The 25,981-nt window shown below is 45.2% G+C and overlaps 1 protein-coding gene across 1 annotated transcript; it reads left to right on the top strand.

The window, feature by feature from the left end:
- Positions 1 to 25,981, top strand: LOC121578048 (rho-related BTB domain-containing protein 3). Its single transcript, XM_041892123.2, has 12 exons — positions 1 to 546; positions 1,080 to 1,308; positions 8,604 to 8,796; positions 10,850 to 11,007; positions 11,456 to 11,564; positions 13,088 to 13,492; positions 17,340 to 17,449; positions 18,233 to 18,338; positions 19,474 to 19,647; positions 21,015 to 21,181; positions 23,519 to 23,615; positions 24,460 to 25,981. Coding segments are annotated over exons 1-12 (1,869 nt in total). The 5' UTR covers positions 1 to 544; the 3' UTR covers positions 24,579 to 25,981.

The following is a 25,981-nucleotide window of genomic DNA, read 5'->3' as shown; positions in this document are numbered from 1 at the left end:
TGTTTGTTGCTGAGTCAGGCGCGTCCACTCTCTCCAGCAGCACGGTCTGTTGCTCTTTCCCAGTCTCTTCTCCCTTCCCCTCTCTTGCGCTCAGTCTCTCTCTGTACATTATCTCCCCACTTTTCTTCATCTGCCCAGGGGACTTTGTTTAATAAGGTGACGTCAATTTTCATTGGATCGAGCGGTGGTATGATCCTCCGGTTCTGCTTTCTCCGCCTATTTTTTTTTTTTACCGATTTACAACTTGTTTCTTTTTTTAGCGCATTGGTAGTCCATGTTTACATTATTGCCTGCCAGGACGCAGCGTCTCTATGCGGACCGGACAATACCTTAAACTGTAGGAGGTTTTGCTTTATGAATGAAAAACGAGAAGGAAATACAACTATCCAAACGTGATCGTGGGGAGCGAGCCACCGATATGAGGGATTAGCGTCCCTGTACCCGAGACTCATTGCGGAAAAGCCTTTCACTGCGGACTCATGTGAAAACGCATTGGGGGAGAACGTGCTCAAGAGGCATTGACCAGCGGAAAACCGTGGTGACCATGTAAGTTGCTCTCTGTACCTCCTGAAATGATGCAAAGGATGCATTCCCCTCGCATTTATGTGCTTGCACCACACTTTTTCCCCCAAAAAAATAGGCTATAGGATAATTGCCCAATGATAATAATAATAATATTTATAATAATAATAATAATAATAATAATGGAATTCTCCTCCAATTATTTTCTCATCTAAAAAATTCAGATGGAGCATCGCCTGTCAGTGTCATTCGCTCAATGACACAATGTGATGCATTGTCTCCGTGATAGACATGTATAATAAGGGGAAAAATGCACTTCTTAATTCCCTCCTTGCTGCATCCCTCACAGGCACAGCATTAGAGACACGTTCACCACACTTTCCCCCTAAATTACATTCCCTCCTTTGCTGCATACATCAATGCATTTGAGAGATACATCACATTCACCCCCATGGTGTACCAGGCTGCAAACCCTATCTGTCAGGTCATCTCTGCTTGTCTGGTTCCTAATGGGTCTGACTTTCACGGTTTCCCCCTCTGGTGTGCTTTGCTTACAGGTCCATTCATATTGTTGCGCTGGGCAGCGAGTCCCCCGGGGGAGTGGGGCCCGGGGAAGAGGCCATGGGTCAGGGCCAGCTCCAGGGGGGCCTGCTGTGGAGCTACTTGGGCCATGGAGCCGTGGCTGGAGGACCTGAGGAGAGCAGTCTGTCCAACCCGGCCTTCATGGAGTACACATCCCGTGTGTTCGGAGACGTCACTGTGGTGGTGCAGGACTGCCCTAGCTGGGTGTGTGTGTGTGTGTGTGTGTGTGGTGAGTCACAGGGTTGTTATGTAGGTTTGGCCCTGGAGCTGTTAGGGTGGGTGAGTGTGTGGGGGGCTGTGATAGAGTAAAGGGAAGGGAGGCTGGAAAAGGGGCAGTACAAGAAAGAGGGTTAGAGAGTGATGCAAGTGAGACCAAACGACGTGCACAGTTCTGTATGGTGATAAGAAAGGATTGAGAGTTAAAACAGACAAGTAGGAAGACAAGGACATCCTAATAAATGTTGTCCCCCCCCTTTTTTTTTATTTAAAGGAACTCAGTATGGCTTTCAACTTACTCTTGAAAATTGTAATAGTAGAATGCACAAGGTGCAATTTCACCAGTTTTTCTCTTGTCATTTGCATTTTAGTCATTTAGTAGACACTCTTATCCAGAGCGACTTACAGTTAGTGCGTTCATCTTAAAATAGCTAGGTGGGACAACCACATATCACAGGCATATTAAGTACACTTTTCCTCAATAAAGTAGCTATCAGCAAAGTCAGAGCTAGAGGGGGGTGGAAGAGTCAAGTGCAAGTGTTGGCTCAGGAACATGTCAAACCTTCTATTCAGTCAATACCTCATGTTGTGTTTAGTGGGTTTAAATTATTATTACCTCACTCTGTCGTCTGGAAAAGATGGCGTCCAGCCAAATGAAACTAACCATACTCCAAACCTACAATAGGATACGCACCACAGTCTGAACGATACGATACACACCACACAGTCTGAACGATATGATACACACCACACAGTCGGAGTGATACGATACACACCACACAGTCTGAGTGATACGATACACACCACACAGTCTGAGCGATACGATACACACCACACAGTCTGAATGATACACTGTTGATACACACCACACAGTCTGAATGATACACTGTTGGTACACATGACAGCTGGTTCCACCATTGGGGTGCCAGGACAGAGAAGAGCATGGACTGGGCTGAGTGGGAGCTGCCCTCCCATAGGGGTGGGAGGGCCAAGAGACCAGAGGTCGCAGAACGGAGTCCTCGGGTTGGGATATAGGGTTTGAGGGTGTAGAGGCAGTTGCTGCTCCATAGGCAAGCACCATAGTCTTGTATTGGATGCAAGCTTCAACTGGAAGCCAGTGGAGTGTGAGGAGGAGCGGGGTGACATGGGAGAACTTGGGAAGGTTGAAAAGCAGGTGGGCTGCTGTGTTCTGGATAAATTGCAGGGGTTTGATGGCACAAGCGGGGAGCCCAGCCAACAGCGAGTGGCAGAAGTCCAGACCGGAGATGACAAGTGCCTGGATTAGGAACTGCACCACTTCCTGTGTGAGGTAGGGTCGTACTCTACGGATGTTGTAGAGCATGAACCTGCAGCAGTGAGTCACTGCTTTGATGTTTGAAGAGAACGACAGGGTGTTGTCCAGGGTCACGCCAAGGTTCTTTGCACTCTGGAAGGGCGACACTGTGGAGTTGGCAACTGTGATGGAGAAGTCTTTGAGCAGGCAGGCCTTCCCTGGGAGGAAGAGCAGCTCCATTTTGTCAAGGTTGAGCTTGAGGTGGTGGGCTAACATCCAAGCTGAGATATCTGCCAGGCACGCAGAGATGCGTATCTCCACCTGGGTGTCAGAAGGGGGGAAGGAGAAAAGTAGTTGAGTGTCATCTGCATAGCAATGATAGGAGAGACCACGTGAGGATATGACGGAGCCGAGTGACTTGGTGTATAGAGAGAAGAGGAGAGGGCCTAGAACCGAGCCCTGGGGGACACCAGTAGTGAGAGTACGTGGTGCAGACACAGATCCTCTCCACGTCACCTGGTAGGAGCGGCCTGCCAGGTAGGATGCAATCGAAGAGTGTACAGAGCCTGAGACGCCCAGCCATGAGAGGGTGGAGAGGAGGATCTGATGGTCCACAGTGTCGAAGGCAGCGGATAGATCTAGGAGGATGAGGACAGAGCGTCAGCTTTGGCAGTGAGGAGAGACTCTGTGACACAGAGAAGAGCAGTCTCGGTTGTGTGACCCGTTTTGAAGCCTGACTGGTTAGGGTCAAGAATATCATTCTGAGAGAGATAACGAGAGAGTTGATCAGAGACAGCACGCTCAAGTGTTTTGGAAAGAAAAGAAAGAAGGGATACATGTCTATAGTTTTTGACGTCAGATGAGTCGACTGTTGGTTACTTGAGGAGGGGAGTGACTCGGGCCAGAGGGGATGCAGCCAGTGTAAGAGGGGATGCAGCCAGTGGTCAGGGATGAGTTGATGAGGGAAGTGAGAAGATCTCCATAGATGGTCTGTAGAAGGAAGGGGGGTTGGGGTCGAGCGGGCAGATTGTCGGGCGGCCAGACCTCACCAGTCACAGGATTTCGTCTGGAGAGAGAGGGCAGAAAGAGATCAAGGCGTACGGTAGTTCTGTGTGACTGGGACCAGTGGACTCAATAGGCTGAGTGAATGAGGAGCGGATGTCGTCAACCTTCTTTTCAAAGTGGATGACAAAGTCGTCCACAAAGAGGGAGGAGGGAGGGGGTGGAGGATTAAGGAGGGAGGAGAAGGTAGAAAATAGTTTCCTAGGGTTAGAGGCAGAACCTTGACATTTAGAGTGATAGAAAGTGGCTTTAGCAGCAGATACATAGGAAGAGAAGGTAGAGAGGAGGGAGGGAAAATATGATTGGTCCTCTGGAAGTTTAGTTTTCCTAAATTTTCGCTCAGCTGCCCGCAGCCTTGTCCTGTAAGCGCGCAATGAGTCACTCAACCATGGAGCAGGAGGAGAGGGCCGAGCCGGCCGGGAGGAAAGGGGACAGTGCGAGTCATAGGATGCGGAAAGGGAGGAGAGTAGGGTCGAAGAGGCAGAATCCGGAGACAGGAGGGAGAAGGATTTAGCAGAAGGGAGAGTTGATAGGAGAGAAGAGGAGAGAGTAGTGGGAGAGAGAGAGCGAAGATTGTGACGGCGCATGACCATCTGGGTAGAGGCTGAGTGGCTAGGGTTGGAGAAAGGGAGACAGAAATGGAAACAAAGTAGTGATCAGAGACCTGGAGGGGGGTTGCAGTGAGATTAGTAGGAGAACAGACTCTAGTAAAGATGAGGTCAAGCGTATTGCCTGCTTTGTGAGTTGGAGGGGATTGGGAAAGGCTGAGATCAAAAGAGGCAAGGAGGGCAAAGAGAGAGTTGGAAAGAAATTGGGAAACGTTGTGAGGTTGATGTCTTCAAGTACGAAGAGCCATCGTTAGGAAATTAGTTTATCAAGGTGTCAAGCTCATTGAGGAACTCTCCAAGGGCACAGATTACATAGATTACAACAATGTTAAACTTGAGTGGACAAGTGACAGTGACAGCATGGAATTCAAATGAGGAGATGGACAGGTGAGAGAGGGAGAAAAGAGAAAATGTCCAGTTGGAGAAATTAGTAATCCTGTGCCACCACCGCGACGACCAGATGCTCTTGGTCTATGAGAGAAAACGTAGTCGGATGAAGAGAGAGCAGCTGGAGTAGCAGTGTTCTCTGGGATCATCCATGTCTCCGTCAGGGCCAAAAAGTCAAGGGACTGGAGGGCAGCATAGGCTGAGATGAACTCTGCGTTCTTGACTGCAGATCGGCAGTTCCAAACACTGCCAAAGACCCAGAACTCCACATGGGTTGTGCGCACAGGGTACACTAAATTTACACTGAACTAAAATATAAACGCAACATGTAAAGTGTTGGTCCCATGTTTCATGAGCTGAAATAAAAGATCCCAGAAATGTTCCATATGCACAGAAAGCTTATTTCTCTCAAATTTTGTGCACAAATTGTTTACATCCGTGTTAGTGAGCATTTCTCCTTTGCCAAGATAATCCATCCACCTGACAGGTGTGGCATATCAAGAAGCTGATTAAACAGCATGGTCATTACACAGGTGCACCTTGTGCTGGGGTCAATAAAAGGCCACTCTAAAATGTGCAGTTTTGTCACACAACACAATGCCACAGATGTTTCAAGTTGAGGGAGCATGCAATTGGCATGCTGACTGCAGGAATGTCCACCAGAGCTGTTGCCAGAAAATTGAACGTTAGTTTCTCTACTATATGCCACCTACAACGTCGTTTTAGAGAATTTGGCCGCCTCACAACCGCAGACCACGTGTATGGCGTCGTCTGGGAGCGAGCGGTTTGCTGATGTCAACGTTGTGAACAGAGTGCCCCATGGTGCCGGTGTGGTTATGGTATGGGCAGGCATAATCTACGGACAACGAACACAATTGCATTTTATCGATGGCAATTTGAATGCACAGAGGCTCATTGTGACCAACAGGTGCATATCTGTATTCCCAGTCATATGAAATTCTTAGATTAGGGCCTAAAGAATTGATTTCAATTGACTGAATTCCTCATATGAACTGTAACTCAGTAAAATCTTAGAAATTGTTGCATGTTGTGTTTATATTTTTGTTAAGTATAGAAGGGTTGCAGCCAAGGGCTGGGGAGCGTCTGTAAAGCCTACAGGGAGAGGAGCGAACAGGTATAGAGAAAATACACATAGTTGACAAAGCCACAAAAGAGCAAAAGGAGATCATCAGAAAATACACTATATATACACAAAAGTATGTGGACACCCCTTCAAATTAGTGGATTCGGGTATTTCAGCCACACCCAATGCTAACAGGTGTATAAAATCGAGCACACAGCCATGCTATCTCCATAGACAAACATTGGCAGTAGAATGGCCCGTACTGAAGAGCTCAGTGACTTTCAACGTGGCACCGTCATAGGATGCCACCTTTACATCAAGTCAGTTCTTCAAATTTGTGCTGCCCGCTTATTGTGAAGTGGAAACGTCTAGGAGCAACAACAGCTCAGCCACAAAGTGGTATGCCACACAAGCTCACAGAACGGGACCGCCGAGTGCTGAAGTGCGTAGCACGTAAAAATCGTCTATACTCGGTTGCAACACTCACTACCGAGTTCCAAACTTCCTCTGGCAGCAACGTCAGCACAATACCTGTTCGTCGGGAGCTTCATGAAATGGGTTTCCATGGCCGAGCTGCCGCACACAAGCCTAAGATCACCATGCACAATGCCAAGCGTCGGCTGGAGTGGTGTAAAGCTCACCGCCATTGGACTCTGGAGCAGTGGAAATTAATTATCTGGAGTGATGAATCACGCTTCACCATCTGGCAGTCCGACGGACTAATCTGGGTTTGGCGGATGCCAAGACAACACCGAATGCTTAGTGCCAACTGTAAAGTTTGGTGGAGGAGGAATAATGGTCTGGAGCTGTTTTTCATGGTTCGGGCTAGGCCCTTAGTTCCAGTGAACGGAAATCTTAACGCTACAGCATACAATGAAATTCTAGACAATTCTGTGCTTCCAACTTTGTGGCAACAGTTTGGGGAAGGTCCTTTCCTGTTTCAGCATGACAATGCCCCCGTGCACAAAGCGAGGTCCAAACAGAAATGGTTTGTCTAGATCGGTGTGGAAGAACTTGACTGGCCTGCACAGAGCCCTGACCTCAATCCCATCAAACTCCTTTGGAATGAATTGTAACGCAGACTGCGAGCCAGGCCTAATCGCCCAACATCAGTGCCCAACCTCACTAATGCTCTTGCGGCTGAATGGAAGCAAGTTCCTGCATTAATGTTCCAACATCTAGTGGAAAGCCTTCCCAGAAGAGTGGAGGCTGTTATAGCAGCAAAGGGGGGACCAACTCCATATTAATGCCCATGATTTTGGAATGAGATGTTCGACAAGCAGGTGTCCACATACTTTTGGTCATGTAGTGTAACTAGGTAAGATAAGTGAGAGAGTGGTGTGGAGCCTTCCTCTCTTTCCTTCCTCAAATAACTCCACTGAACAGTCTTTGTTTTGCCGACGAGACCACCACTTACACCTGCTGCTGAGAAACCAGACTGAATTACTAACACTAATTGCTAATTGCCTAGCAGAGGTGAAGAGCACACCTCCCTGTACTAATTGCTGATTGCCTAGGAGAGGAGAAACCACTCCCCCTCCAATACAGCAACTGGTTAACAAAACAAGTAACAAATTGCACTACCCCTTAATCTTGGTTGATGTGTCAACAATCATCTGCAAGTTATGAGCCTTCAGCAGTTCACACACCAAGTAGACTACTGGGAAGACAGGCAGCACTTAAAGTAGATGGCCCTAGCTAGCAAAAAGACAGTACTAAACAACCACAGATAAAGACAGAAAATATACTTATCACTCCTGGAGATATCAGGTGTCCTATAGAATGAAGCACCTTAGAGAGCTATTTACAACTTGTCAGAAATATCCAGATCAACTAGGGCGGCAGGTAGCTTAGTGGGTAAGAGCGTTGTGCTAGGTGAAAAATCTGTCGATGTGCCCTTAAGCAAGGCACTTAACCCTAATTGCTCATGTAAGTCGCTCTGGATAAGAGCGTCTGCTAAATTACTAAAACATTTTTTAAATTTAACTAGGCCATGTCAGCTACGTTTTTTTGCTAGGTTTTGTAGCCCATAGATTTTGTAGTAATGTTCAAGTCACTCAAATATCACATGAATACACATTAGACATGGTAAAATGTATAGATTAGTTTTAAAACTGCAAAATGTTCTCTGCACCCCATGACAAAATGTGTAGAATGGCTGGAAATAAGCTGAGCTTTGTCTTCTCCACAACGGTGGCTAATCTTTTCCCTTTCAGGATAGATTTGATTAGTGGAGACAGACGGAGGTTATCAGGGGCCAAGCCAGTCCAATAAGCAGGCAGGGAAGAAAGGCCTTTGTTTTGTCCCAAGACCATTGTCATCATAAAGGAGTTAGTGAGTCACTCTGCAAGCCACCGTTGGTGTTTGTTTACCCGGCTAGCTTGATTTTGACACGTGTTCTTGAGATGAAACCGCATTTTGAATTCCAAAACGGTTTTCAGCAAGGGCAGTGTAACAAATCTAACCACTTCTTCTCTGAGGGCGTAGATGAGATAGTATGTAATTTAGCATACCACAGCTACTTTTACTATTTTCAATCTTTTTCCGGTATAAAACCTTTAGGGCCTGTTTGGTTTAGGCCAGACCTGGGTTCAAATACTATTTGAAATCTCTTAAATATGTGAGCGTTGGCTTTAGCCTGCCTGGAGTACCAGATGGGTGGGGTATAACTTTTTGAGGCCACTCTATTGGTTCCTTTAAGACAGGCAAACTGAATCAAGCACAACTAAATAGTACTTGAACCCAGGTCTGATAGCGAGTCTCAATTTGCATTTATTTTTAGTCCAGGATGAGGCTTAATCTGGGTCCGGGAAATGGCCCCTGTAATGTTCATGCATTCCTAATGAGATTGGTGTGTGTGTGTGGACAGGATCTGTTGGACAGTGACTGGACTGGCGTGCGGAGCGTTCTAGAACAGGCTGACATCCTGGTCATCAAGTACTCGGTCAACGACAAGCTGGCCTTCCAGCAAGTGCGCAACGGATACGCCCCTAGACTCCGCCCCCTCCTACACCACTGGGGCATGCCTGTCATTCTGGTTGCCGTGGGCGCCCGCCTAAATGGTGAGATAACATTGGTCTATCCTTGACCACAACACCATTTTGTCCTGTTGTGAAGTGTTGTCTGCTTGTGCTGTAATTTGTATTGCCGTGTACTTACCACATGCCAGGTCATCATCATTGACCTGCCTGGTTAAATAAAGATGACATTTTGTATGGTTAAATAAAGATGACATTTTGTATAATGAGTCGAGTGGGGAAGTTTTGCTCGGCAGTCTTACAATCCACTGCAGTCAATGGTTGCCTCATAGCACTTATAGAAACACTGACATTGATTGGATATGAGGCTTCTCACACCAGTCATAATAGGTTATGGCTTCCAACCATGTTAATGCCATCTGACATAACTCTGTTACGATGCAATAAACTGAAACTCAACTAATATAATCCAAAAATCTAATCTTTAGCATTTTGTGTCTTTTGGAAATATGACTACATTACATACTGTAGGAGCAGAGGAAATGGCTGAAGGAGTGGATTTGTCTTTTCAGTTAAGAGGATGATTCTCATTTTATGATTACATCTCAAACAGGCCCCAGGCTTTTGCATTTAAGTAATGTGTCTTCATGGCTAAAACAACAAACAAACCAAGCATAATCTAGTGCAAGAAAGAAGTAGGCAATGTCCAAACCCTGACACGCACGCACACACACACACACACACACACACACACACACACATGCTTTGAGTGGTACAGTGAACCTGGTATTGCCCAGGTCAGTGGTGTTAAACTAGCAAAGTATTAACCATCATCATGTCTGTGCTTCTGTGTGTCACCATCTTTTTTATTTCAGTGGTGTAAACAAATACACCACATTCATGATGGGTTATTTTTAGCTCTGTGAGATACTTTAAGATCTTGCCAGAGCTTCATTGCAAGATGATAATAGTATTTGTTAACTCTTTGGTGGTGAGAGAGGGGGCTTGTGGGATAGTGGTGGATCTGACACTATGTTTTTGTATTTTTTTGTAATTGCTTTATTGTCTGTGCTAAAGCTATCCCCAAATGAATGTGGCTGATGACAGCTGTGTGCAGTTGTGTTTCCTGTTGCCTTGGTTAGGTGACCTAGGGCAAAATCATTGCAGCACATGTCCCGTACACACACACACGCAAGCACACACACGCACGGAAACAAACACACACACACACACACACACACAAACGCACCACAGACAGTGTCTACCTTTCTCTATGACTGCAGTTTTATTAGCAGAGTTATTTATTCCTTGCATTTGGCACTGAGCAGAACGCCCCACTCTGTCTCTCTCTCTGGCTCCTTCGCCACATATTTTTACTTCTCCCTACATTTCCCTCTTAAACGTAATCCAGTGTCCACAGACGCAGAGACGCGATAATCCGGCGTCCCATTGTGACATAGCTGCGTGGCTCTGAGACCACCATCCGCTGGGGACTCAAAGCCCAACCGCACACCTCCCCAAAATTCCCAACCAACGTGCCTCTGCGTACATGTCCTCTATTCATTTGAATGGGGTGACGATTGGCGAAATTGCTTGAGCCACGCTGAGAATTCGAAAAGTATGAACAGTCCAATATTCTAGAACACTGCTGTGTGTACACACATTTTGGATTCTGATAGATACTGAATTATTTCTTCATATTCTCGCTTTCTGACTTGGTTTCTCTGCATGTAGGCTACAGAATGCGTATGCAGGGTATGCCTATGCATGCATTGTAAATCTATCTGAATGTCAGTATGTGGTTATATCTATGGTGGATAAAATATAATTTTGAGATGTTCTGCTGGAAGTTTTGTGGGTGAGACCATGTTTTTGTGCACTGAGTGTGTGTACGTCACAGGAGGTTGGTGGCACCTTAATTGGGGAGGACGGGCTTCTGGAAATGGCCGGAGTGGAATAGTGGAATGGTATCAAATACATCAAATACATGGTGTCCATGTGTTTGATACAATTCCTTTCGCTTTGTTCCGGCCATAATTATGAGCCGTCCTCCCTTCAGCAGCCTCCTGTGGTGTACGTTTAGAGGAGGTATATTTAATCCTGTCTCACTCACCTCTCCTGTCCCCTCACTGTCTAGATGAGGGGCCCCCCTGCACATGCCCCCTATGTGCATCAGACTGGAGCAGCTGTGTCCCCCACAGCGAGGGCCTGCAGCTCTCTAGGGACCTGGGGGCCACTTATCTGGAGCTACCCTCCCTCAACCATGTCTTTGTGAGCCGCTACTTTGGCAGCGTGGTGAGTGTCAGCATCTGCCAGTTATGAACGGATCATTGTTTGATGGTGTGATTTATGACTGGTGTGTAATCTATGTTATCATTCATCATTGATGATGTAGATCAGGGATGCAACTCCAGTCCTCAGGGGCCTGATTGGTGTCACACCTTTGTCCCAGCCAAAGCTAACACACCTGACTCCATTAATCAACTAATCATATGATCTTCAGTATAGAATGCAATTAGTTTAATCATCTGTGTTTGTTAGGGATCAGGAAACAGTGTGACACCATTCCGGCCCCTGAGTACTGGATTTGCTCATCCCTGATGTAGATGGCAGAATGTTATGTTATTGGCCATAGTGCTAGTGGAGATAAGAATGGGACTGCCTGCTGTGTTTCAATTATGTCACAATTTTATCTTGGTGTGTATGTTTATGCTAACTAGGGTGTGTTTGTGTATGTATTCAGCTGGAGTACTTCATGATTCAATGTTTGAAGCAGAAGGCCAACGAGCGTCCAGAAAAGAGGCGGGGCAACAAGCTGAATGAGCCCCGCCCCCCTCATCTGGAACAACCAGGTGAGAGACTGTAATACTAGAAGAGGGGCACCTTTAAATCAGTTCTATGTGTCTATTATATCAACTTTACTTGTGGTGTTCCTCAGGGTTTAATTCTCAACCCTTTCTTGTTCTCACTGCACATGCTACTGTTGTTATAAACATGCTACTAGATGTTTAGAATTATATTTTACTATTTCTTCTCATAATCACCCAACCGTATGCGACTACATTTTAACCAATCAATTACACAGTTGGGTGTTTTAACCAAATGTATAGTAGACACAGAATAGTCAAATTACAACATTTCTACAACTGGTCCAATATAATAGATGCCTTACTTTTGGGGGATTTATTTTGCATGGATTCAAGGTCTGTGAGATCTGAAATGAGAATACCAGGACTATTTTTAGCTCATGAGATTAATTTGGAATTATGAAAAGAGAGCAATTGCGCACATCCAAACATGCCAGAGGAGTTAAACAAATTATTTGGGAGTTTCCCGCCCCCAAATGGGATTTTCGACTGAAGCTTAGTGATAATACATCAATACACAGGTGACCTGACGAAGATCATATAATGTTGGTTGAAACATTGTTGAAACGTTGTCGCTGTATCTTAAGCTTCAATAGAAGATCACATTTTGGGAGTAGCAAACTGTGAGTGGACATTTGCTTCCTTTTCTCAATATAGAACACAAACTTTCATTGCTTTATCAAAGTTTAGAATGATCTGTTAATCAGCCCCTCACCCTATAGTGTTCATTCTTTGTTTGTTTATTCCTGTAAATGTGTAGTACAAATACTACACCTATCTGTGTTCATGTACAGAGCACACAGCTAAGCTACAGTAAACATACTAAATATAGCATCCTTGCCATTTAGCCACTATGTCTGATGAACTTTGACTTGGTGATTGACAGTGAAGAGCAGCACTGCCAAAGTAGGTGGGTGGATGGGCTGGCTGGCTGGCTGGCTGGCTGGCTTGCCTGGGGCCCGTCCAACTCTACTTAACTCTCTCTCTGTGTAGTGCAACATCCATTAAATATGAAGTGCATTGATTCCTGGACAACCTTTCCTGTATACCAGGGCAAAACTGAGTGGCAATAAAAAAAGTGATGAGGTGCACAAGGGTGCAGCGTGGAATAAGCATAAATAGGATTATAATAGGACATTGATTTACCTTAACACTGGGAACCCCCTAATCTGTCTCTCGCTCTGTTTACCTTCTACTTAATACTCTGCTTTTCCCTCATCCCTCATTCCCACGCCCAACTCCCTAAACTAACTGTCTGATGATCTTTCTGTTCTCCCTCCCTCTCTATATTTCTCTCATTAATCCTTTGTTCTTCCACCCCCTCTTTCAACCCCTTTCCCTCCATTATCTCTCTCTCTGAGCCGCATACTTAATGATGTTGACACTAACTCTCATTTTCCCTCTATGCTTTTACTCTCTTTGCTCTCATTCCGACACTCATCTCATCTCTTCCCTTTTCACCCCTGACTCCCCCTCCCCTGAACCCATCCTTCACTCCATCCCTCCAGCACGTCTTCCCCCCATCCGAGTGGAGGAGTCCAGCTTCTCTCAGGACCTACAGTGGCTGCTGGAGCGCGGCGTCCAGTTTGCCGATGTAGCCTTCTACTCTGGGGACTCTGGGAAGGAGCTGGGCTGGGGGCACGCCGCCGTGCTCTGTGCTGTCAGCCCCTACTTCAGACAGCTGCTGCTGGGGCCCAAGGCCAGTGAGAGACCCATCTCGCGCTGCGCCTGCCGGGGGGACGGCCGGGGAGACATGGGACCCCCATCACTGCTCTCCACCTGGGATGGGGGTATGGGCATGGAGGACGGGTCGCGGCCCGATGGGCATCTGGCCGGACGGATATCACGCCTGGTGGTGAAGGACCCGCTGCTGTGCCTGTGCCTGTGGGAGACACTCATGTTCCTCTACCGAGGTAAACGACTGGTTCAAGTGCTGTTCGCTTTGAAACAAGCTTCAATTTAAAAGTTACTGGAAAAATAATTACGTTGCAATTGCTTTAAGCATGTGGAGCAGAGATAGAGAGCGAGGCTGTAGCTAAGTGAGATAATGTTGTCTTCTTTTACAATGAATCATTTACCATCGCTGTATGAAACCTACTGTTACGACTATCTGCAGTCTCCATTATGTGTGTTTCAAATAAAATACAATTTTATTTGTCACGTGCCGAATACAACAAGTGTATACTTTACTGTGAAATGCTTACTTACGAGCCCTTTCCCAACAATGCAGTTAAAAAGAAAGAAAATTAGCAAATAGATAAAAATAATATAGTAAAATAATAGAATACACAATAAAATAACAATAATGAGGCTATATACAGGCTGTATACAAGGAGTACTGGTACCGAGTCAGTGTACTGGGGTACAAGGTAGTTGGGTGATTGATTGAGGTTATATGTACATGTACACTATATATACAAAAGTATGTGGACACCCCTTCAAATTAGTGGATTTGGCTATTTCAGCCACACCCGTTGCTGACAGGTGTATAAAACTGAGCACACAGCCATGCAATCTCCACAGACAAACACTGACAGTAGAATGGCCTTACTGAAGAGCTCAGTGACTTTCAACGAAGCACCGTCATAGGATGCCACCTTTCCAACAAGTCAGTTCCTCAAGTTTCTGCCCTGCTAGAGCTGCCCCGGTCAACTGTAAGTGCTGTTATTGTGAAGTGGAAACGTCTAGGAGCAACAACGGCTCAGCCACGAAGTGGTAGGCCACACAAGCTCACAGAATGGGACCGCTGAGTGCTGAAGCACGTAGTGTGTAAAAATGGTCTGTCCTCAGTTGCATCACTCACTACCGAGTTCCAAACTGTCTCTGGAAGCAACGTCAGCACAATAACTGTTCGTCGGGAGCTTCATGAAATGGGTTTCATGGCCGAGCAGCCGCATACAAGCCTGAGATCACCATGCGCAATGCCAAGCATCGGCTGGAGTGGTGTAAAGCTCGCCGCCATTGGACTCTGGAGCAGTGGAAACGCGTTCTCTGGCGTGATGAATCATGCTTCACCATCTGGCAATCTGACGGACAAATCTCCCTGTGCCCAAGAAAGCGACGGTAACCTGCCTAAATGACTACCGCCCCGTAACGTTCACGTCGGTAGCCATGAAGTGCTTTGAAAGGCTGGTTATGGCTCACATCAACACCATCATCCCAGAAATCCTAGACCCACTCCAATTCGCATACCGCCCCAACAGATCCACAGATGACGCAATCTCAATCGCACTCCACACTGCCCTTTCCCACCTGGACAAAAGGAACACCTATGTGAGAATGCTGTTCATTGTCTACAGCTCAGCATTCAACACCATAGTGCCCACAAAGCTTATCACTAAGCTAAGGACCCTGGGACTAAACAACTGTCAAGTTTTCCAAAAACTCAGTTAAATATCTACTCTGAATTAAGGTTAAAATATGTCTGTGACCATTCATCTCAGTGTAACAGTTGTGAATGTGAGTAGTGGAAATGTCTCAGCGTGTGCAGTGCACTTTCTCAGCAGCAGTGACTTTGGCTCTGTGATAAGAAATTACCTTTACATTTCTAGCCGCAATCTGTAACGCTTCAGCGAAACAGATTGAATAGAGCCCTTAGTGTTTGTGTTGTAGCCTATACGTATATTAGTATTAGCGTCTATATAGTTTATTTGAGTCTGTTTCTGTGATATGAGTATTATACACTGCTCAAAAAAATCAAGGGAACACTTAAACAACACAATGTAACTCCAAGTCAATCACACTTCTGTGAAATCAAACTGTCCACTTAGGAAGCAACACTGATTGACAATACATTTCACATGCTGTTGTGCAAATGGAATAGACAACAGGTGGAAATTATAGGCAATTAGCAAGACACCCCCAATAAAGAAGTGGTTCTGCAGGTGGTGACCACAGACCACTTCTCAGTTCCTATGCTTCCTGGCTGATGTTTTGGTCACTTTTGAATGCTGGCGGTGCTTTCACTCTAGTGGTAGCATGAGACGGAGTCTACAACCCACACAAGTGGCTCAGGTAGTGCAGCTCATCCAGGATGGCACATCAATGCGAGCTGTGGCAAGAAGATTTGCTGTGTCTGTCAGCGTAGTGTCCAGAGCATGGAGGCGCTACCAGGAGACAGGCCAGTACATCAGGAGACGTGGAGGAGGCCGTAGAAACAGACTCCATGAGGGTGGTATGAGGGCCCAACATCCACATTCTTAAAATAAAGTGGTGATCCTAGCTGACCTAAGACAGGGAATTTTTACTAGGACTAAATGTCAGGAATTGTGAAAAACTGAGTTTAAATGTATTTGGCTAAGGTGTATGTAAATTTACGACTTCAACTGTATATATGATTATCATAGAGGTTCTATGGTATAAATATATATACACTATTGGTCAAAAGTTTTAGAACACCTACTCATTCAAGGGTTTTTCTTTATTTGTACTATTTTCTACATTGTAGAATAATAGTGAAGACATAAAAACTATGAAAGAACACATATGGAATCATGTGGGGGGGTATACAGAAGATAGCCCTATTTGGTAAAAGACTAAGTCCATATTATGGCAATAACAGCTCAAATAAGCAAAGAGAATCGACAGTCCATCATTACTGTGCAGTCGCAAAAAAGTGCAGTCGCAAAGTGCAGTCGCAAAAACCATCAAGCGCTATGATGAAACTGGCTCTCATGAGGACCGCCACAGGAAAGGAAGACCCAGAGTTACCTCTGATGCAGAGAATAAGTTAATTAGAGTACCAGCATCAGAAATTGCAGCCCAATTAAATGCTTCAGAGTTCAAGTAACAGACACATCTCAACATCAACTGTTCAGAGGAGACTGTGTGAATCAGGCCTTCACAGTCGAATTTCTGCAAAGAAACCACTACTAAAGGACACCAATCAGAAGAAGAGACTTGCTTGGGCCAAGAAACATGAGCAATGGACATTAGACCGGAGGACATTTGTCCTTTGGTCTGGATTTTTGGTTCCAACCGCCGTGTCTTTGTGAGACACGGTGTGGGTGAACGGATTATCTCCGCATGTGTATTTCCCACCGTAAAGTATGGAGGAGGAGGTGTGATGGTGTGGGGGTGCTTTGCTGGTGACACTGTCTGTGATTTATTTAGAATTCAAGGAACACTTAACCAGCATGGCTACCACAGCATTCTTCAGTGATACGCCATCCCATCTGGTTTGGGCTTAGTGGGACTATCATTTGTTTTTCAACAGGACAATGACCCAACATACCTCCAGGCTTTGTAAGGGCTATTTTACCAAGTAGGAGAGTGATGGAGTGCTGCATCAGATGACCTGGCCTCCACAATCCCCCGACCTCAACCAAATTGAGATGGTTTGGGATGAGTCGTACCGCAGAGTGAAGGAAAAGCAGCCAACAAGTGCTCAGCATATGTGGGAACTCCTTCAAGACTGTTGGAAAAGCATTCCTGGTGAAGCTGGTTGAGAGAATGCCAAGAGTGTGCAAAGCTGTCATCAAGGCAAAGGGTGGCTATATGAAGAATCTCAAATATAAAATATATTTTGATTTGTTTAACACTTTTTTTGGTTACTACACGATTCCATATGTGTTATTTCATAGTTTTGATGTCTTCACTATTATTCTACAATGTAGAAAATAGTAAAACTAAAGAAAAACCCTTGAATGAGTAGGTGTTCTAAAACTTTTGACCGGTAGTGTATGTGAGTGTTTATATATGTCTGTCTGTTTCTGTGGTATACATGAGTGTTTGTGTGCCTGTGGTTCTGGTGTGATCCAGGGGCGTGGGAGTGGGAGCACCTCCAGGAAGCCATGGGGGAGAAGCTGAACAACTCTCTGGCCGTGGCTCAACTCATGGACCGCATCCGCTCCTTCCTGGGCAGAGACAAGGTGACCCAGAGGCTTGAACAGATACACACACACAAACGCATGTGCGCGCACACACACACACATGCATGCACGTGTGCACACACACACCCTATCCCTGATATAGCGCAATACGTGGCTCTGGTCAAAAGCAGTGCACTAACTGATTAATTTGGGATAGAGTATACTCTCAGATTGAGCCAAGGGAATGGGATGTGGGACTTAACATCAGGAGAGACACGTGACATGCAGGGTCATAATTAGATCTGGTTACGAGGATTAAGTTAATTGTTTTTCAATTCCATCAAAAGCGAAGTGTCACTTTTGCACTCGTTCTTATCGAGGAGCATTTCATATGTTTGGTTTCAATCCATCACTGGAATTGACTAAGCAGCTGAAAATCAATGATCCGTGCGATGTTATAACAAAATGCAGCATAATGAAGCCATGACTTTGATATGCAGACTGCTCTGGAAACGAGCCTGCCTGCCAGTCTGTTTCAGCATTAGCCAGCTCCATTGAGGCGGTCTTGGCAGTGAGGCCAGGGACAGTGAAGTTACCTGCTGCTGAGACAGGCTGTTAGACAGGCTATGTCGATGCCACGGGGGAGCTGGGTGTGGAAGCTCAGAATGAAATTGCACTAATGCTAGTAAACAGCAACAGTGGCGGAATTTTCAGACTTAACCCATGCTGTGTGTGTGTGTGTGTTTTGTGTTTGTGTGCACACATGTTCCTGTGTATGTGTTTGTGTGTGAACACTTGTGCCTGTATGTATGCATGTGCGCATCTATGTGTGTGTGTTTGTAGGGCCCCAGGGACACGCCCAACGCCCGGGCCGCCCAGCTTGGTCCTCAGTCTCTGGTCAACCTCTTCAACTCTCCTCTCTACTCTGATGTCATTTTTATGGTGCAAGGCAAGTTCGCACACACATCACACCACACATCACACCGCACATCACACCGCACATCACACCACACATCACACCACACATCACACACACCACACATCACATCACACCACACATCACATCACACCACACATCACATCACACCACACACAATGTAGTGCCAGGTCACCTTTTTTTATTACACATGATTAGCTGATTCCTTCATTGGGGGCTCTCAGGGAGGCAATCCATTTCATTACTGCACCACAGAGACAAAATGCCGTCAACATAATTCAGGGCGATTCATATGACATACACTTGCTATACAATAACCACAGTGCTAGAAGGTCCTTTAGAAATGTATGCACAATTCATGTCATTTTGTACAATTATTTTATATTTTTGGGGGTATAAACGCTCAGTAATGTTAAAGACACCCTGATATTATGTTTACAGATGTGTGCCTTCATTTATTTAACTTCCTTTGCTGCAGTAATGGTACATTGTTAATATGAGAAACTCTTGCATGGTGACGCCAAGCATTAGCAATCATCTCCAATAACCCATGTAATGAAATACATTTTTCTTTATATGCTCCTGACACTTCAAATATCCACTTTGCTGCACGTTCTTCACCTGCGCTGCATCCAACTGTAGAGAGCACTTTCATAAGTGTAACAATGCCTGTCATTAGATGGAAAATACTTCAGGACAACCATTATGTCATGCTTTATAGCGGGTGAATTCAAATGACCCATTCCTGAAAGGCATCAATTCATAACTATGATAGTTTTAGATTAAATTCACCTTGCACCTAGACTGTGTATGAGAAGATAATTCGGTAGATGTGATTGGTTGATGTGAAGCTGTAATGTGGAGGCTTGTCAGTAAAGTACAAGAAACAGACAATTGCTGTAGCTATTATCCTCAGCTGGATTGTGAAAACCTTCCCTCTTATAACCAGGGTATGTCAGGGAAACGATTAGCAACGGGTTACCGAAAAAGCGCTCTCTTCACCTGAACCACCATTCAACCCCTCTCCTCCAGCAACTCTTCCTTGAGGTGTTGCTGTGAAGGAGACTGTATAAAGGAGAATGGATTCTGATTCTCAGTAACCTGGTCAAAATAAGGATTCAATTAACAAACAGACTGTGTGTTTCAGGGAGTGTGTTACTGGCTCACCGGGCGGTCCTGGTGGCCCGCTGTGATGTCATGGCGGCTATGTTCAGCGGGAAGTACGCGGAGGCACGGAGTCGGGTGGTGCCCATCCACGGAGTCTCCTCTGACACCTTCCTCTCCTTCCTGGAGTACCTTTACACTGACACCTGCTGTCCCGGTGGGTCCACTGCAGTGCAGTAACAAAAACAGGCACATTATAGGCCGGGGCCCACCCATTTCTGGGTAGATGTGGGCCTTAGACTTCTGTGTCTGAAAACATTACTACTGGTAGGTGTCAAATCCTTGCTTCCTCCGCCCTTGTTTCCTCAATTCCTCGCCTCACTCTCTAAGTTCATTGGAAGAGCAGGGCCGAGAGAGGGACTGTGGATCCTCTCCTCCAATGAGCTATGAGGGGAGTGTGAGTAATGGAGGAAACATGGACGGATTAAGCAAGGATTTGAGGGCTAGAACATTTTTCGCACACAGCCCAGGGGTGGCTGACCCTCCTCCTGGACAGCTAAGGAGTATGCAGGCTTTTGCTCCAGCCTTGATCTCACTCAGTGTTTTCCAACTCCAGTCCTCGAATACCCCTAACATTATACATTGTTGTTGTCACCCTGGACAAGCACACCTGATTCAACTTGTCAACTAATCATCAAGACCTCAATGAGTTGAATCAGTTGTTTTGTGTCCGGGGATACAACAAAAATGTGTGTTGGGGGTACTCGAGGACTGGAGTTGGGAATCACTGCTCTAACTCAGGATTTCAAGCTTGATGAGTTGGTTATTTGAATCAGCTGTGTAGTAATAGGGCAGAAAATTTAACGTGCACCAAGGAAGGGGCCCAGGACCAAGTTTGGGAAACCCTGCTCTAACTAACACTTGGATTCAGCAAATGAAGGTCCTTATTATGAGCAGCTGATTCCCTAGAAGCAGGTGTGATTCAGCAGGGCTGGAGCAAAAGCTTGCGCTCCCAGCTGAACAGAATTCTAAAGTTAAGATAGAAATGTAATAAATAGAGCACACACAATCCTCTGTCACGTGGATAGAATGAGAACCGCCTGTTCCATGCGTTGTATTTCTATCTGCAACCTATCAGTGAACAAGCCTCGGGTCCTCAATGCTGCTCAGTACAGGCTGTGAAATTAATGGCGGTGGATTTACACTCTCAGATGGGACAAACAGTGTCTCGTAAGGCCCAGAGGGATATGACTGACAGTTCCCCCAAAATGATTGACAGGCTGGGGGAAGATCAAGAGCAATTGGAGTGGACACTGTGATATGATGGATAGTACCATAGGCCGATTTGTTTGAAGGGGGGACTTTGTGTGTTTGTGATGTTATCTTGGGGTTGGTATATGTTTCCCAGCTGTGTAATGTGATATGATTGACAGTACAGCAAATGGAGGCATTTCACCACGGTGTGCGTGTGTTATAAATCACAACAGTGTGCATTTCAACCACAATTTACAATCAAATATGAGTATGATCATTTTCTAAACGAAGCTCCAGTATGTTTGACAGAGTCTCTGTGTGTGTGTCCAGCCAGTGTATTGCAGGCCATGGCCGTGATGGTCTGTGCAGAGATGTACCAGGTGAAGCGTCTACAGCACCTGTGTGAGGTGTGTGTGTGTGCCTACCTCCAGAGCATGCCTAGCCGAGAGCTGGCATCAACCGGCATCAGTGTGATCCGCCTTCTCCGCAGGGCTAAGGTGAGTGTGTGTGTGAGAGATATATTCTCAATTCCAAATCGACCCCGACCCCTTACCCTCTCCACACTCCTATAGATCTGAAACATTGGATCGGTGTAAGCAATATGGTGAAGATTCTCATACCCATATTCTCATATTCAGATATACAGGAGTGCCTAGAGCAGGGCCAAATCCCTTCTGGTTTATGTTTTTACCTGGTAGTGAATTACACTCACATGGTGTCCCAGGTCTGAATCAGTCTCTGGTCTGATGGAGGGATGAAAACCAGAAGTGTTTTGGCCCTCCAGGACCAGAGTTGAACAGCCCTGGCCTAGGGGAAGGATTTGGTATTCAGCAAGAGAGTGTGTGTATGTGTTCTCTCTTCTGTGTATGTGGCTAGCTCCCACAATCCTCAATGGCCTCCTTTCCTTCACTACCTGACGAAGACCATGGGTCTCTCCTTATCTGACGAAGACCATGGGTCTATCCTTAGCTGATGAAGACCATGCATCTCTCCTTATCTGATGAAGACCATGGGTCTTTCTTTAGCTGATGAAGACCATGGGTCTGTCCTTAGCTGACGAAGACCATGGGTCTATCCTTAGCTGACGAAGACCATGGGTCTAAATAATATTCCTCTGCTTGTATCCATTCCTTATCTGCACTGACACACGAGCTTATCTCCAGCAGCATCCACCACATCGCTTTCCAGAGAGATGAGACAAGGAGAGGAAAACACTTCAGACTATTGAGATGCACCCCAAGGTTTCAACAAGGTTTATAACTATGCCAATAAAGAGAGAAATAATTAAATAATGATAGTATTTTTTTTTTACCACAAACCTGTCAGGATTTGGTTGGTGAAAGCCACTTGTATCCTAAACTGTGAAGCGTTTCTACCATTGCGCTGTCACCTATACAGCTCTTTCAAACCATTGGTTAAAAAGCTCTTGAGGCAAGGAGAGCATAAGCATGCATGCACATTGCACACAGTTGGAAAATTACACTTTCCATGTGGAAGTCATTGTTGGTGTTAGAATATAAGGCAGAATCAATTTTAAAAGCTGCAAATAGCTGACTTCCCTTCTCCATATCACTCTCTTTTTAGAATACACAGGGCAGAATACATAATCTTCAATCGTTACACAGTACATATTTTCCCAAATAGCTGACACTGACACACGTTTACATGCGCACCAATATCCCGTTATTATTCGGGATACTCAAGTATTCTGTTTTTGAGTTGATGCATATAAACATCATATCCCGTTTACAATAACCCTGCATTTTTTTTATCCCGGTTATGAGAAACCTGAATAAGAAGCCTGGGCTATGCCTATTTTAGACTTGATCCTATGGCATGTAAACATGTTAGCCCGTTTCCTGTTGTTTTTCAAGGTCTGCGCAGGTTCAGTTCCGCATATCATGGATGTTGTGCGGTGACGTTTTCATCTGATTGTCAAACAAATCATTTCAAAAAGTAGGCTACCTGCGCAGTTCGATCCACCATAATAATTTATTTTGCTGATACTCCGTACTGGACCATATAGCCTACTTTCACCCCTAATTTAGACACGTTTCTGTTTATAATTTCCGACATTTGGTAGGCCATTTATTTGTCAACTATAGTTAGATACATGCAGCTTCTCTTCTGTCATAACTTGTTGCCCTATGAGACTAAAATAAAGTAGTGCTCATTAGAATAATGTCTTACGTCGATATAGTTAATTAGTAATCTAGTTAACACCGGTAAAGTTGTCTTTCGTTTAGGGACCGGGGAGAAAACGCAATAACTCAAAAACAGTGGAAAGTTTCCTGTGCAAAATGTCCAAATGTCATCAGTTTGACCGGTTTTAAGGGAATGAAAAGCTGAGAAAACGATGAAACACGTTTCTGATAAGACTTCAGTAGGTCTTGTGTGCATATTTTATGCGGTTGAAATACTGTCTGCTTGCACAAGTGTCAAAGATAACACATTACAGCACATTCGCATTTTCTCAAGAGATGCTGAAAGAAAGAAATCATATTTCTCCACTCATGTTCCCGAGACAAAATTAACATTTGTCTATAATTTTAATGCAAGAAATGCATAATTCTGCAGAAGTTAATTATATTACGGTACATGTGAGAGGTTATAGGCCTACAGTCAGTGTCCATATTTCAGTAACTATGCCATTTAAATTACGAATATTCTGTTTATTCATCGATACAGGGATACTCGTGAACGGGATATCAAAAGGTGTATGTAAACAGCTTATCCCGAATAAGACCTTAAACTGGATGAGCTACTTACTATCAAGAACACTGTGCGCATGTAAACGTGGTCACTGTTCCCCTCCCCGTATTTCTCTCTCACAGTGCCACAATGCAGAGCAGCTGTATGTATGGCTACTCCACTTCATAGCCAATAACTACCTAATCTTCAGCCACAAGCCCGACTTCCTGGAGCTCTCAGGTGAGAAACCATCTGGCAGATTACAGGACATATTGATAACTCAAAGCTACTGACTAAGTATGACTGATGTTGCAAGCCCCATGCTTCCACCAACTGAGCAATTGGACCCGCATGAGTGTCACCATACGCTAAGGCTAATGCCAGCTGTGAAAGCTAATGGCTTTTTAATAACAGCTTTTTGTATATCATATGATGAAGGGTTCAGGTGAAGTGCAAACACATTCAGTAGGCATACTGTCTGTTATAATAGCGCAGATTATTAAGTAGAAGACATATACATTCTGAAAGGGGGCAGATGTGGTGGAATAGTGGATTTCTAAAGCATGAAAAAAAAAATATATATATCAAGGTCCTTCCCATTTTGTAAATAGGGCTTGCAAACCTACCATGCTAAATTGGCGTTTACCTTTCCTAAAGCCTGTCAAGCCACTAGATCCCTGGTTATGACAGATTTAGAAGACACACACTGGTTAAATAAGCACACATGGCACTTTTAGTAGCATCTAGAACAGGTTTATTTCCATTAACAATGTTGTCATCGTACACAAGTGCATATATAAGGTCAAATGGACGGGTCTGGAAGGGCATAAGTGAAGAGATACACAATACAAAGACTAGACAGTAGGCCTACTACACATGATTATTCACACTGGTGCAGTTCTCAGGTGGAAGCACAGGGGTATCAGGCAGAACATGCAGGGGGCTCGATGGCTATATTAAAATGTTGGTTTAGGCAATGACAGAAAAATAAATACTGGCACTGTGTGTGTGTGTGCGGTTGACATGATGTCGCCATGGTGATATCGTCCCGGCAACCTTGTGTTTTTGTTGTCTCGGTCGACAGATGAGGAGCGGGAACAGGTGGAGAGACTGCGCTGGCCATCCCGAGGCTACCTGCAGGAGCTGAGCGAGTATCAGCAGCGCCGACGCAAACTCAAGAAGTCCCGCTGCCTCGTCATGTGACACCCACCCGCCGCCACACCCTGGAGAAGTAGTGAGAGGCGGAGAGGAGAAGTGGAAGGTGTGGGGCGAGAGACAGAGGACAAAGAAGAGGGGGAGAAGGGTGGCGGGGAGGAGTTGCGAGAGAATGAGAGAAGACTCTATAAACAAACCAGACTTTAATTCTGAGCTATCTGCCTCAATTGTACAGTGAATAAGGGGGACAGACAGCTAGACAGTTCGGGAAAAGAGGACCTAGAGGGTTGAGCATGGAGCAAAGGTCAAAAGGTGACATCAACGAGAGGTGAAATAAAAGACTGACGCACCCTGGTCCTTGAAGACCAACACGTGAATGTGTCTTTGGGACAAAATGACCAATCTATTTAACCAGGGAGAATTTCAAATGACAGCAGACTAGGGTGGAAAAACGAAAATGGCTACATTCCAGGTTTATCTTCTTGGCAGTAGTGGTGGCTGCATAGTTCAGAAGATTCCTATATCATACTTATGTGGTTCCTGAGATGTAAATCCTTCTCCAGGCACTGTGCAGCTGCAAAAAACATGACCTGTCTATGGAGGACTGTATCTATGGCCTGGAGATTATCGGTAGAAAAATGGCTGTGTCCATGACTAACCATAACCCTTTAAGGCAAATAACTGTATCCATGTAGAATGGACAATGATCATCTTTGCCATCTCCACACAGGAGATACATATATTTTTATTTACGCGAATACGGTGCTCAATTGAACATATGTGCACGGGAAACGTTCAAAGGAACAGGCTGAAACGCATTAAAACGTTTGGGAGTGTTCTGTCTAATGAACGTGACCGGTGATTGTGCGTCTATAGAGGATGTCTATTTAATCTATGGACACAATCCTCCTGTCCCAAATCAACCCCAAGGCACTACACCCTACATGTGTTAATGTCCCCTTCTTTCATATCTGTAATGGTTCATCAAGAAATGTCTAGAGCTATAGGAGTTGATTTGGGACGAGGCCACCATAACTGTGAGTACATAGTGGTCCTACATGGTTGTCTTACTGGGTTCTTCTGCAATGCTAAATCCTCATAAGAGAGCACCTATGTTTAACAGCATTGGGGCACCTGGAGACTTAAAACACACGTTCATTGAAACCCTAGCCAAACAACGCCTCTGGTTTGACCACACCTCAAATGTGTATTTTTTTTGCCATGAGATTATAATTTGACAGTGCTGCAACTATTTTTGTAATGTGTACTGTCTGTACCAGGGGGGGTTTTGTTATGTCTGGAGTAGAGCTAACTGCGTAAGGCACCCAGCATGTGGAGACTAGAGGGTGCAGCGTGTTTTATTTGGTGGCCTGCCGGCTATGGGGGATGGTTGTGTACAGTGATAATTGTGACCTCTGATTCACTCAGAATAAAAACATGTTTTAGAAGAA

The sequence above is a fragment of the Coregonus clupeaformis genome, chromosome 12 (genome assembly GCF_020615455.1).
Source record: "Coregonus clupeaformis isolate EN_2021a chromosome 12, ASM2061545v1, whole genome shotgun sequence".
Classification (NCBI taxonomy): Eukaryota; Metazoa; Chordata; class Actinopteri; order Salmoniformes; family Salmonidae; genus Coregonus; species Coregonus clupeaformis.
The sequence above is the reverse complement of the archived record's forward strand: the minus strand, read 5'-3'. Positions and strand labels throughout refer to the sequence as shown.